Source organism: Drosophila mauritiana, chromosome 3R (assembly GCF_004382145.1).
Source record: "Drosophila mauritiana strain mau12 chromosome 3R, ASM438214v1, whole genome shotgun sequence".
Classification (NCBI taxonomy): domain Eukaryota; kingdom Metazoa; phylum Arthropoda; class Insecta; order Diptera; family Drosophilidae; genus Drosophila; species Drosophila mauritiana.
Window position 1 is genome coordinate 19,041,946 of NC_046670.1, and position 11,661 is coordinate 19,053,606.

General features: G+C 40.3%; 3 protein-coding genes across 3 annotated transcripts; 2 read left to right on the plus strand and 1 right to left on the minus strand.

Moving 5' to 3' along the window:
• The first annotated feature begins 401 nt into the window (after nucleotides 1-401).
• LOC117145632 lies at nucleotides 402-3,891 on the plus strand. Its single transcript, XM_033311352.1, has 4 exons — nucleotides 402-833; nucleotides 1,868-2,010; nucleotides 2,322-2,460; nucleotides 2,962-3,891. Exons 1-4 carry the CDS (start codon nucleotides 586-588, stop codon nucleotides 3,200-3,202), a joined length of 771 nt encoding a protein of 256 aa, XP_033167243.1. The 5' UTR covers nucleotides 402-585; the 3' UTR covers nucleotides 3,203-3,891.
• Nucleotides 3,892-5,426: 1,535 nt separating this feature from the next.
• LOC117145301 (ctenidin-3) lies at nucleotides 5,427-6,289 on the minus strand. Its single transcript, XM_033310894.1, has 2 exons — nucleotides 6,136-6,289; nucleotides 5,427-5,785 (listed from the first exon to the last, which is right to left on the minus strand). The coding sequence occupies exons 1-2, from the start codon at nucleotides 6,224-6,226 to the stop codon at nucleotides 5,532-5,534; spliced, it is 345 nt and encodes a 114-aa protein (XP_033166785.1). The 5' UTR covers nucleotides 6,227-6,289; the 3' UTR covers nucleotides 5,427-5,531.
• An 825-nt stretch (nucleotides 6,290-7,114) lies between these two features.
• LOC117145302 (immune-induced peptide 23) lies at nucleotides 7,115-7,638 on the plus strand. Its single transcript, XM_033310896.1, has 3 exons — nucleotides 7,115-7,218; nucleotides 7,296-7,337; nucleotides 7,406-7,638. The coding sequence occupies exons 1-3, from the start codon at nucleotides 7,161-7,163 to the stop codon at nucleotides 7,600-7,602; spliced, it is 297 nt and encodes a 98-aa protein (XP_033166787.1). The 5' UTR covers nucleotides 7,115-7,160; the 3' UTR covers nucleotides 7,603-7,638.
• Nucleotides 7,639-11,661: the final 4,023 nt, after the last annotated feature.

Genomic DNA, 11,661 nt, shown 5'->3' on the forward strand with positions numbered 1-11,661 from the left:
AATGCGTATGAAAAGCGTGTTGGGTTTCTTTATTGGACTTGCCGAATTCCAAACAATACGAAACCTGGCCTTGGTATTCCGGATTCCATTTGTGAAATACTACACCCGGAGGAGAGCGTCGTACAGGTGACTTAATTAACTTAAAACGAGTGCTCTTTGTTTGGCTGGGTATGCCAACGCATGCAGCGCAACGATTCAGGACAATCAATCACTTAAACTCATCCTGAAGGGAGCACTGCGGTTCCATCCACACCTGGCATCGCTGAAGCGGACGCTAATTTATGCCGAGCTCCATCTCCGGTGGCGGTGGGTCTGTCTACCTGTTTAAAAGTCGGCTGTCTTTGTATGGTAAACAAAGGGCGGTGCACGTGCTGGCATCGCAAATGCGCATGCGTTGCACTTAACATATGCTTAACAGCGACGTAACAGAGGTCCTGATTTGGATATCCTTTTTATAGGACCTGTCTGCGGTTGGACGCTTCAGTGCGGTGTTAACTTTCGTGCGGTTCGTTTGGCAAGCACAACGGAAAAACGTCTCAATTAGTATCCTATCAGTCGATTTGTGGCAACAAGTGTCCTTCGAGGATGTGTGTGAGAAGCTCACTGGGCAGTGTGATTTTAATTTACTTTGTCATCTTGCTCCGTTTGGTCAACGTGGTCCTGGCCCAGAACAAAGGGAATATGTCGGTATCGACGGTGGCCACCGGCGAGGAGTGCGGCAGCACGCAGAAAATGGTGGACGAGTGCTTCAAGGATCTGCCGCCGCATCTAATGGACTTCCTGCAGAACACGAAAATCGTCATCAGCAAAAAGGAGATCACCTCCAAGTGCAAGTAGGGCGCAATTTGCAATAACGAGTGCGAATAAACGGGGAATATACATTATTGATTGTGCCCCATTGAGGAAATTTATTCATATTTCCCTGTTGCCGCCGCAGGGAGCAGAAGTTGTACAGGGAATACCATTAGGACAAGCCCTTTTTTGTCTGCCACTCCAAGGAGATGATTAATTATGCCGGCGCCAAGTGCCAAAAATAAATTACGGACTTTTGGAATTAATAGGCCTTCAATGGGCAAAGTTTTGCTGCTTGTGTATAATTTCTCGGGTGACAGAGGATTTTTGGAGAAGTCACATCAGTAAATGACTATTTCAAATTAATTTTCTGAGAAGCAGCATTTCATAATATCAACCGCAAGGAAACACTTAAAGTCGAGCCAAAGCTAAGTAAATTGAAAACCGCGACCATAATTAATTATTCCGACTTCAAATGGCAAATAAATAAGCAGCATTTGGCTTTAGTGGGTCATAAGTTCACTAATTGAAGTGCTCTTCTAATAATTCCTGGCGACCGTTGCTGATAATCAATACAGACTAATGCATTTTTACTTAAATTTTGGTAAACTCTTTTATTCGAGTTTTGTTTTTTTTTTTACCAATATTGCACCAATATTGCAATATTAGTGCATTGCACAACGCGCAAATCAAATTCAAATGCGCAGTAATTTGATTATTCACTTTACTCTTGATAGGGAAAGAAAAGTTAATACTACCCAGGCTAAATTATAGTTTTAAATTATTTCTGAACAATTATGTACAGTTATTTCGGTCCTTTTGTAGTAAATAATTCGTGGTATGCGGTATATTTTAGGATTTCATTTGAAGTGTATTGCAATGCTGTGCAACATAGATATTATATGTTTAGTAGTTAAATTTAGTGTTTTTTTTATAATAATTAAAGCTTAAGTGGGGGACATTTTATTCATATACATGCACATAAATTAGCTGTGGCACCGGAGACGCAACATGAGTGGCACTCAATTAGACCTCACTCGATTGTCCCTGGCTCAAATCGAATTACATATTGCAGCATATTCAACCGTGGCATGAGGTGCTTCGATACTTACTCCAAGCGTTGCCTGGACGATCGAAAGCTGGGCACGTTTAAGAATAATGTGGAGGGAGCTCGGCGATTTTTCTACAAGTTCTGCGGCGACGCCGACTTTCAGCGTGGTAAGTTTTGTGATTTTTAAGAGGTTTCTTTTTAAACGCTCGAAAATCAATTTGCCAAGCTGACACACATGCACGAAAAAAAAAAAAACACGAAGGATAGCCACAGGCGTCGGGGTGTCGGGAACACACGCATATCACACAGTACACAAAATCCCGCAGATTAAGGATAATAGCCCACCGCCCACCACCCACTAAGGGTGGTCCCAAAACAAAGGACCCCAAAAATCCAACTTGTCAAGCCTTAAAGTGCACAAGCATAAGGAGCCTTATTTATACATGAATTTGAAGCATTCTTTCCCGCCTGTTTGCAGACTATCTGAGGCACAAGGACTGCTTTGCATACATCCAACTGGACTGGGTCACCTGCACGTCCGAATTCGAGAATATCCTTAGTGAAGAGGTGCACGATGAAAGGCGCAATGCCAGCGAAAAGTTCCTCGAATTCTGCTGGTATGCTCGGCTTAAGATTTTCTGATAATTCCATGTTTTTCTTTTCCAATCGAAATGCGGTTCGAAAGGTCAATATTCTTAAAATAACTTACAATTATTTTTATTAAGAATATTTCGTTTCATTATTGGGTGCTACCTACATATTATTTGTTCACCTTTAAGAAAATTGATCATATCTTTGAGAGAATTGGTTTTTAAACGTCTGTAATTCCTTACCACGTATGATTAATATTTTCAGTTAATATTGTAAACCGATATACCTTTTAGTTAGGCCTTTAATGGCCAGCAATCTTGATTGAACAATAGACCATTTCTTGTTTTGCCTTGTGCTATTATCAGACTTTTAACGGCCTTTGGTATATTGCACAGTTTTTCTTTGAACCAACTGAGACCCCTTTTTTTCGATTACCAACAACCCAATTGGTTGTGGCCAAGGCAACTGAATGACATGTTTCCCGGGAATCGATATCAATCAAGTTTCGGTACTTCAACATTTTACAGTGCCCGCTACGCGTACGAGAACTGCATCTACAACAGTGCCCGCTACAAGTGCTACAAGAACTCGGCGGAGTTTGCCCGCGAGACGGCCAAAATGCTGTCGGATGAGAAGCACTTCAGGAACTGTGCCGTCCTCCAGAACATCTGTGCCCACGACGCCGCCGTGGCATTGGCCCAGTGGCACTGGATGGCGACGCCGATGATGCTGCTCCTGATGCGGCTGGTGGTGCGGATCTGGGCGTAAATCGATGTGCGGCCAATCTGCATAGTTTGCTAGTGCGATGTGATGTTGGGGCTGCGGTTGCGGTCCGAGCTTGGGTTTTCTTAGTTTTCATTGGTTTTTTTTTCATTGCTTTTTGGTTTTATCCTTTTTGGATTGTAGTTGTCCCTACGAGAATGCCAAGCATTTGAGCTCCCTTTAGTAGCCCATCGATATGAAGAAAAATGAAACTTCCTCTCTACGTGTCTGTGAATTTTCCGGTGTCGTTTTTTTGGGACGAGTTTGCTGGGCGGGCGGGTTACTGGGTCGGATAGCGGCACTGGTTTTGTGTTTTTCGCTAAGCTAAGCTAACTTAAATGCATATTTCAAATAAAGGAATATTCACGTTGTACTCGCCCTATGGTTTTACTGTTCATGGCCCCTTCAAAACGCTGTGTCAATCGCATACCCAGTGCTTCAACTAGTCCTGGTTGGCCACAAAAATTATATTTTGCACGGATGAAGCAACCGCAGGTGGGTAGGACAATGAGAATGCTGCTTACAACGAATATCGAAGGTGGCACACAGATACAGTACGAGTTTTGCAAAGTATTTCAATAACCCGGCAAACACCTGACGCAGAAACTCTTGAAATGAAAACTCAAATCGAACTTCAAATGGCACAATATTATATAATGTTTCTATTACCAATGCAAAAGGAAAAATGTAAAGGAATTTTCTCAAATATTAAAAGGATTAGTTAGTCAATAATATAAATCAAAATTTAACTAGCTTATAGAAAACTAATAACTAGAGGGCAGAAATCAGACCGCCAGCCTAAAAGTATGTTATATATTTAATGCCATTTTTAATTTTCGCCGCTATGCATCCTCGTATTGCACAAACTTTGCCCTATAGAACATAAAGTTCGCCGTTCTAAGAGCGTCTCGTGTTCGCATAGAAAGTGGGTGGCTGTTTCAGGTTAATTTTGCAGCTCGCTTAGTTTTTACCTTGCAGCAATTGAACGCTAATGGCTCCTGTACCCATTACCTGCCCCAAGGACCCGTCACAGCGAATCTCAATTGCTGTTGCATGGAACAGCGAATTTTGCACCTAACTTGTGGTGCTTCTTTGTAAGTGAGTAATTGAAAAAGTGCTTGGCATGGCGAAATCTTTTCATATTAGCGGGAAAAAAACAGTTTTTATGAAGTGCACTGTAAATATTAATTTTCTAGGAGGCTTAATGCTTAGGGCAACCTCGGCAATTTCTTAAAATCGCCCACATCCTGGGGAGAAGCACGCACTGCGAATCAAAGCATGGGTGTACAATACAAATTGAAGGTACATAATTTTCTAGAGAATTAATCTAAGCAGATTTTCGATGTATGCATTTTCCAAAAACTACTTATTGCACAGGCTATATATAAAATAATCTTTAAGCGCAGGTATTTGAAATGTCCATTTTCGTTTCAAATGTTTAATTAGACATGTGCAGCAAGAGGCTTAACTAAACATAGAAAATATAATAGCTCTACAAAATTTACTATTTTTAACGCAACATTTTCATAAATGAAGAAAGCCAACTTACCAAATTAAAACCAACTTAAAGAGTATAAGTCCTTGAAAACTGTTTAACAAAATGCATGCTATGATACCGATAATTATACTTAATGACCCTTAATTTGATTCCGGGTCGTTTGGTTTAGCTTAGCTCAACAAAATCGCCGAACGAACAAAAATCGAACTTGTAATTGTATCAATTAAGTGGTTGTGGATTCACCGAGCGGTTCTTTTTTGGTCCAACTTTTTGGAAATTCGATGCCGTTGCATATTTAGCAAGGGCGAGTCCTTTAATTAAGACTGACAAGCAGGATGGCTGAAACTTTGAAGAGCTTATGAATTATTTCCATTGCAGGACTTTGACTCCTTTAACCGAACAGCACAGGCGGTTTTATGGCTTTAAGGGTATATTAATCATTACTCTTGAACAGTTGCTACTCTTTTATATATGTCTGAACTGAATAATGGAAAGTATTTATATTTAGGTGTGCACTTCTTACAGCAAATGCTAGCTACTTGCAATGAATACTAATTATAAAATTCACATACATTAAGGATATTATTTTTAAAAGCTTTAGCTGGTATGGCATGTCATTTATTATTACATCAATCATGGTTTTTTAGCGTTAGCTGAAAGTAGTCCTTTGTTTTAAACCTATCTGCCTGAAACCTAACAAAAGCTCATTCTGTAAGTATATAAAAGTAGTCATCGCTGATAAAATATATATTTTTTTTATTTAAGTCTATGTAATCTAAGTTTCAGACGATGCTTGCTCTGCGGGCTTAGCGCTAGCAAAGCTTCGAGATTATAATCTCAGCCGCTTATAATCTGCGTAAGACCGCCATCATCGTAGCCACCTCCACCGCCGCCTCCGTAGCCACCTCCACCACCTCCTCCGCCGTTGCCATAGCCGGGTCCAAAGTTGCCCGTGTATACTGGACGACGGCCACCTCCTCCACCTCCGCCGCCGTTGTAGCCTCCACCGCCTCCGCCTCCGTTGTATCCACCTCCTCGTCCTCCGTTGCCACCTGTGTAGACTCCGGGTCCTTGGCCTCCGGGCGGATTACCTAAAAGTGTTATTTTAATCAGTTTCTTAGGTAGTAGTAGTTACTTAATTGCGCGCTGGCTACTGCATTTTTTACGCAAGAAATTATTAGAAATTAAAAGCTTAAAGCTGTGTTCAGAATTATATTATTAATAAACTTAACCAATAACAAATGTTTATAGTATAGTTAATAATCACTTAATGACTTTCGTTGCCAAGAAATACTATAATATAAGAACAAATTGATTGTTCATCCAAACGTTCGCTAATGAAAACACAAAATTTTCTTTAAAACTATGCCTGATATAGCAGCAGGGAAAATCGTTGCACAATTTTTTAATAAATACCCCAAATTAATGGACATTAACTTACAGTCGTAACAACCGCCACCGATGTAAACAGCCGCCTCCGCTAGAGCCAGTGCAAAAAAAGCGAGAATCGCAAATGCCGTCAGGTTTCTCATCGTGGCTGGTCTATTAGAACGTCGAACTGGTCTGGACCAGGTACGAACCGCAACAGCAGCTTATATACGATGCACTCACCGATTCCGATTCCGATTCCGATACTGAATTTGAATTCGAATTCAGACCCAAACACCTTACCTTATCGCTGCAAAGAACTTTTGCAGTGCAAACAAACCACTACGTAGGTATTAATCTCGGGGAATTGCCCGCGGATGGCTTTCAAAAACAATCTGTAGCGCATCAGTTGGTCAGTCGTTTGGCATTCGAGATACTCTACGTTACCTATACAACATATTAAATACACAAAATCTTTAAAACCAATTATAAGTCTAGATTGAATTTAGAAATCAGACTCTTTTTATTTCTACAAAGTTGCAAGATTTCTTTTTAAAGATATATATTTGTTTTCAACTCATATTTCAGTTTTAAACATGTTTTTTTGCTTTTTCATGTTATTAAGTATCTTATTATTTAAATATAAATTGTTAGCTTTATAACGTTTTTACAGAAGCTTCTACATTTCACTCACGGGTCACGACTTTCGGTTCTGGAACCAGTTTTCCTTAGATGTATGGATAACATTTAATGGGGTGCGATTCTCTGGAAGCGCTTGCCATTCATGTTTACGTCTGGGAATAATTGTAAACCGACTTTTCGGGGCGTGACTGTCATAAATTTCTTTGAAGAAGTTCAAGGAAATCAACTACGTCGAGCTGCTGCCACAAAACCATGTGCGGAAAACCCCATCGAATTGCGATTTGATAGTGTTCTGGTGTAATTAATTAAAATATATTGTTGATACACGAATCGAAAGCAGCGTACTGCTCCTAACGCTTAGGCTTATGCAAATCGATTTTGATTCGGATCGAACCAAGTGCCGGACTATATAAACAGCGTGAGAGTCGATCCGGTCATCTATCTATCGGCTTTAAAATGAAGTACCTGACGTGTGTGCTGCTCCCGTTGGCTTTAATTCCGACTCTGATCGGCGGTAAGCTGGACGGGATTGCTGCTGACGCTAATTGATACACACTGACATCATTTGCACCATTTATCCATCATTTCCAGCTTATCCCAGCACAGTGGTTGTGAATGGCGTCTGTCTGACTTGTAAGTTGCGATTGTTTTGCCAGCTAGGCCATTAGGACAACTCAATGAATAATTATGCCCTCGAAAAGGTCCCAATCCGAATGGTGAACCCGTCTACCTGGATGGCCAGGAGTACCGCAGCTTCTCGTCATCCCCTGGCGATGGTAATGTGGTCATTTCCCGTGGCAATGACGGTAGGGGCGGTGGAGGTGGCACCATTTACCGGAGGGGTGGTAACACCATCGTCAATGGCAGGTGCCAGCACTGCAACGTGGATCTCTATTAAAGGCTTAAACAATAAAGTCTGAATATTGAATTAAAATTACGCACATATCGATCAATCCATTTCATACTTACTTGGCTATGTACGACATCATTTAGCTAAAAGCATTGACAATCGTTCAACCCAGTCTCTCTGCGAATTCAATGAATGTGATGGTTTCGAGTGCAGAGGGCATCATCTGATGGAGGCAAAAAATGGATAAAAATGGATTTGTTGCCACGAAGTACACGTGGAGAAACATGAAATATATGACTTATTTTATGCTGCGAAAAAAGAGCGAAGAATGTTATAATTGCTTTTGGCGATAATCAAATTTTTCCCATAAAAAATATGTATTTTCAACGATTTTCAGGACCTCGATTATATGAGTTTTTCATTGCGTGCACTGCGAGATGTCTGTTTGTGAACATTGGCTTCACTCATCATTCTCCAAATAAGTGATACAAAAGCGTTACATTTTCAAAAGCCTCGGTTTCAAAAATGTCTGCAAATAAGGGAAGACCCACGGATTTCGTGACTGAAAAATAGAGGAATTCGTGTTGCCAATGGCATCGATTTTTTGAACTTCAGCTAGTTGCCACATAAACTGGGCTGGGAGCTGAGGTCGCTGTCTCCAGAGTATTGCACAGCATCGATAATCAAATGCGAGTAACCAACCGTGCAATTTACGCCAGTGGATGTGATGTCAATGAAAACGTAAGGGTGCTTAAGGTTGCGCGTGCCACGTGGCGTATACGTAATGCTGCTCCAGGAACAGCAAACAGAAGCCTCTCAAATATTTGCTTTCAAACTAACTACTCGACAAACAGTAAACACTTAGTGCTTACACACGCACACACACTTCTCAAGACAATTTTGTGCAGAAGTTTCGAATAAAACTGATGCTGTGTTTTTATATACAGAATAACCAGGGAAAAGTTTTCCATTCAGGCTTAGCATGCGAAAACAATTAAAATTGTAAAAGGATTACTTAACAATCATACAATTTTGATTTAAGCGTATAACTTAAAGGTATAGTATTGATTCACTAAGCTTTATTTGCAATTGTAAAAAAAAAACGCAACAATACAATGCATTGAAATCAATGGATTGCCCTTGCGGATGTGCTAAATTCAGCTTAAAATTCAATGAACATTTGGGTGGCATAACCATACCAATCGTAAAGGGTTTCGATACACGTTCTCTGATTTACTTTTAATACACTTTATTGGCAGGAATGTGTCGTTTCCTATCCTTTGGGTCACAAATTGCTTACACGCAACTTTAGAAGCCCCATGAAGCGGAGGAACTCAGTCCAAGTCCAGAACAGGGTGGTTTATCTGCCTAGCAACTTAAGGACCTTGAGCTGGGGAATGTTCGAAATTGAATTTATGTTGACTTGTATTTGATTTCAGGTCAATTTCTGTTCTCTTGTGCCTAATTTGTGCGGCATTAGAGGGGAATTTCTGGGGCAGGTGAAAGGTGAGCCGATCGGACTTGTGGCAGTAGTAGCAGTGGCCACTGCTCCTTCAGGTTTTTCAAATAAATTTTAACTTTTTTTTTCTGTTTCGCCCGCCCCCCAGTGTTTTGCCAGAAGGCAGAATTGATTTATTTGTACACCGGTGTTGTTTGCCTTGGGGCAGCGCCTTTGGTAATATAGTCACGTGCTGGGAAACTCTTATATCTGCCACTAGTTGAGCTTTATTTGAAAATCCCGGCCACACAGCAAATTTACATAGCATGCTTACATTATTATATTTTACCCCCAACTCGCCAATGCTGGTATAAATTCGTCATTCTGTTTACTGCCTTCTTTTCGGGCGCCAGAAGACATTAATAAATAAATTAAAATCGAAGTACCCGGCACTCCATTATCGACTGGATTATGCCGCATTCCGGCTTTGGTGAAAGCGTATAATTAACGAAAATGCGTTAAGTGGCGGAATTATGCGGAGAAAGGCATCTGTTTCTGCGAAATCATCACCTTACAAATGAGACACGTGAAATAGTTCTGCTTAATTGTGTAATTTAAGGTATAATAATGAATTCATTTAAATGAATTGATTTACTTCTAAAGACCTAATTTATTGCTTAAACGTTTGGACAGATTTATATTTACTAAGTCATAAGCATATTAAAATGGATACAACATAAAAAGTTTATGGGGTGACAAGGTCACGAAAAGTATGACAACTGCGAAAAACTTTTAGCTGACTTCTGCAGTAATTCGCAAGTTAAACTTTGAAGGGCATACACGAACAAAAAATGGAAAAAAGAGCTCAGAAGTGTAGCTAAAACTTTGAAAGGACAACTTTCTGGGATGGAAATTCTTTTGTAAATACCCAGACAACAGGTTGAATACTGGCAGACCGGCAGAAAGAATTTACCCAAAAATTCACTTAATTGCAACCGGCAAAGTGGCCTTACATCTTAGGAAAAATAAACATATTTTTACTTTCCTAGAACATGGATTACCATGGAACTAGTGCAGCATTTTTCTGGGTGTGGAAATTCAAATGAACTTCTCTCACCATCAAGATCGAAATGAATTAAGAAGAGTTTCAGTTAAGTATTAATTTGCCATACAGCAGACCAAAGTGGAGGACATGGTGATGAATTAATTAAGTCAGGATTGTGAAATGTCCTTATTTAATTTGATTCCGTCAATTAATTACCAGACCGTCTCTATCATCTTGCTGCCAATTACACTTTTAGCAAGCAGCTAACTGAGCGCAAGTAAATTTTGGTGCAAATATGTACACGTTTTAATTGAGTTTTTCCCAACAATCTGGCTGCTATTTGTTGGAAAATTAAAGGGGTTGCAGGGCACAGAGCTGATGATTCCACCAAAGCATTCTTAATTAATCGTCGACGGATTTGGTCAGGTTTATGTTCACTGTGGATGGATTACCACCCGGAGGTGATTACTCTTCCTTCCATTATACCAACTGGCAGAGGTCAAACTCTCGCCATAAGTCGACCAAAAATATAGCTCGTGTTCCACTGAATCCTTCGTTAGGAATTCAAGAGGAGCAGCAGTTTGGCGGAAAATGAATGGGACCAGTTGAAGCTGGGAAAAGCGAAGCGTACCATTGTTACGTTTGCGAGTTTTCCGTTTGGCAAGTTCCTGAGCGTATGCACGAATGTATGCAACAGTTTTCCGTTTTGAACTTTCGACTGGAAATGGTGGGAATTTGTACAGCTGTTGCCATTTTGCCACTTTGTCATTCCCCGAACGCAAATAAAACTCAGCTGAGTTTTCCTTAATGCTTTTCAGTGTACTTAATTCCGCTGCCATGTGACTTTCTGCTTAAGAATGCCCAAATTTAATGCGTTCTGATCGGCTTTCCACTAAGCTGGCCATAGTTATGCTGCGTTATGAATAAGCAGTCCTGTGATTTAGCAATTAATAAGCTTACTTGCCATTGCTAATGAATTTACTCTACACTTATGCTTCATTATTGAGGAACTTGAAAGGCGGCTGCCTAATGACAGGGCTCTTTAATTGCAAATTAATTCAACTACGGAGGCCTTTTGATTTGCCTCCTGCTATTTGTGCTGCCTATTATTCACCGAATTGCGTCATAAAATCAAATTTAATTTTAAACTGTCCCAGTGCTCTAATTTCATAGGTTCTATAGGGTTTTCCTGTCCAGCAAACCACAGTCAATGCACTTGAATGTCACTTTACCTGGACTTGAGTCGAGGGTCACCTGTGAAATTAGGTACACACAAATGGCAGCCTGTCTGCACGTGTTTTTTGTTGCGAACTTTGGCCCGACTTTGGCGTTGCAAGTGATTTGTTTCTGACAGCCGTGTGGCATTTATAGCTTGAGCCGGGTCAAAGGATGGTGGCCACTGCGGTCACGTTATATATAGCTAATTACCCAATTACACACCTGATTGATACCGAATGAACGATGAGGAAAGCGAGGGTATAACCATAAATGATTGGGCTGCTTTTATAATTAAATTAGTTATTTATAAGTGCGGAAAATGTGGATTTTAAATTCATGAAAGTGAAATCATTTTCGCTTACTAAAGCTAACTTTGTGAATATTCCATAAATTCTGGCTATTACAT